This window comes from Penaeus chinensis, chromosome 1 (genome assembly GCF_019202785.1).
Source record: "Penaeus chinensis breed Huanghai No. 1 chromosome 1, ASM1920278v2, whole genome shotgun sequence".
In the NCBI taxonomy this organism is placed as follows: Eukaryota; Metazoa; Arthropoda; class Malacostraca; order Decapoda; family Penaeidae; genus Penaeus; species Penaeus chinensis.
Genome location: NC_061819.1, coordinates 37,233,245 through 37,235,667, shown reverse-complemented (window position 1 = coordinate 37,235,667; position 2,423 = coordinate 37,233,245). Strand labels below are relative to the sequence as shown.

The window sequence follows — 2,423 nt, the reverse complement described above, 5'->3', positions numbered from 1 at the left end:
CCGTAGTAGAAAATTTTACTTATTTCTTACAACACAATTAAAAACAGAATTCGTAAGAGGTTTAGGTACCAACAGAGGAGAAAAAAAAACAAAAACAGAACAAGCACTTAAAAATGGAAATGGTAAACTTGTTATTTAAATGTAAATAACGTCTCTTCCAAAAATGATAAATAGATGAATAATGGAAACAAAACAAAACAAAATAATACAGCTCAAGAGGTCTTAAACCATGCAACCTAAATCTCCCTTGAACTGTTCAAAATCTGCATTAATATCCCTAGATTTTCCCTAAATCTCCCTAAATCTCGATAAATTTTCCAGAATTTCCTTAATCTTCCTAAATATCCCTAAAACTTCCTAAATCTCCCTGCATTTCCCTAAATCTCCGTAAATCTCCCTAAGTGTTCCTAATTACCCCTAAACTTCCCTAAATATCCCCAAATCTCCCAAAAATCCCTAAAATTCCCCTAAAACGCCCTAAATTCTCCCGATTTTCCCCAAATTTCCCCCAAATCCGGCCGTGGCTCCTCCGGGTACTCACCAGCCTGATGTAGCCCCAAGCGTAGCCCTGAGGGTTGTGGAAGGAGGCGATGGCGGAGACCTGGCGAGCTTCTGCCGGGGAGTAGCCCCAGCCGATGCTCCCGCAGAACCACCTGACGAGGAGAGGAAGGAGGGGGAGGAGGGGGGGAAGGGGGAAGGTTATTTAAGTGGTCTTATTGAGGGAGTTAAGTTTGTCTGTTGGTCTGTCTGTCTGTCCGTGTGTGTGTGTGTGTTTGTCCGTGTGTGTGTGTGTGTGTGTGTGTGTGTGTGTGTGTGTGTGTGTGTGTGTGTGTGTGTGTGTGTGTGTGTGTGTGTGTGTGTGTGTGTGTGTGTGTGTGTGTCTTACTCACTCACTCTCTCTTAATATATATATTCACGCATATAAATTATACAAAACTCTGACATCGCCATTATCTTCAAACTCTAATACCAACTCAAATGCGGATACAACTCAGAACCCAAAAATGACGTCACACCTTCTCACCCACCAAATAACCCCCCCAACCCCCCTACCCCCCCACTCCCCCCCCCCCCCCCCCCACCCACCTCCTCACCGCATCCTTACCTCGCGTTCTTCTCCCTCTTATGAATCACGATGGACCTTCCCATGATCGACGTCGAGCCGAAGAGATGAAGATTGGAGTCGTTGTAGAAGTCCTTCCTCCAGGTGAGTCCCTCGAGGGTGCCGTACTTCCCCGCCAGGTCCCCGGCTTCGTAGAGATCGTCGGTGCCTTGGTCCGGCGGCGGGGAGTCGGAGGGCGTCACGTTCAGAGGGTTGTAGTGGCCGAGGGTGGTCGAGGCCGCGCACGGGAACTGAAGCTCCTTCTCCACGGGGACCTGGGGAAGGGAGGGGGGGAGGGGGGTTATCGCGTTCATACACAGATAGATAGAGAGATAGAGAGATACGCAGATAGATAGAGAGATACACAGATAGATAGAGAGATACACAGATAGATAGAGAGATACACAGATAGATAGAGAGATACACAGATAGATAGAGAGATAGATACACAGATAGAGGGATAGAGAGATACACAGATAGATAGAGAGATAGAGAGATACACAAATAGATAGAGAGATAGAGAGATACACAGATAGATAGATAGAGAGATACGTAGATAGATAGAGAGATAGAGAGAGAGAGAGATACACAGATAGATAGAGAGATAGAGAGATAGAGTGATACACATATAGATAGAGAGATAGAGAGATACACAGATAGTTAGAGAGATACGCAGATAGATAGAGAGATAGAGAGATACACAGATAGATAGATAGATAGATAGATAGAGAGAGAGAGAGAGAGAGAGAACGGAGGAGAGGGAGGGAGAGGTGGAGAGGAAAGACGAGGGGAAAAGAAATACACACATGCAAATGGCAACACCTGTCAGTACTTTTTTTGCGAAAAATTACCAAAAATATAATTCAGATTCTATACTGTAACTTTTTTTTTTTTTTTTTTTTTTTTTTTTTTTTTTTTTTTTTTACTCTGCATTTGGATAACATTAACATTATTAAGAACAGCAATACCTTCTAAAATCAATACACGAAGTCTTATATCTGAGATGCTTCATTTAGGAACTTATTTCATTTATGGTGTATATTGTGGTAGGAACCATAACATAACAATAATGATAGTAATAACAGTTTGCGGTATTCTTATATATCCAACACCCCCTAAAAATTAATAAAAAAGAAAAAAGGGGAAAAAATAGTACACAGAATTGAGTAATGTTCAGATTTTCTTTTTGACGAAATGGAAAAGAAAATCGAAAAATAATACTGCATAGAGAGAAAGAAATATCAATATAATTTCATAATATTCTGAATTTAAAGAGACAACGAAAGCAAAAAAAAAAAAAAAAATAGTGCTGAAAATTCAC

At 41.4% G+C, this 2,423-nt stretch overlaps 1 protein-coding gene across 1 annotated transcript in view; it reads right to left on the bottom strand.

The window, feature by feature from the left end:
- Positions 1-2,423, bottom strand: part of LOC125040811 — an 18,617-nt gene that overhangs the window by 1,792 nt on the left and 14,402 nt on the right. The window contains exons 8-9 of the mRNA XM_047635590.1: positions 1,106-1,377; positions 542-653 (exon numbers count right to left, since the gene is read on the bottom strand). Of these exons, the coding sequence (XP_047491546.1) occupies positions 542-653; positions 1,106-1,377 (384 nt within the window). The remainder of the gene's footprint in view (positions 1-541; positions 654-1,105; positions 1,378-2,423) is intronic.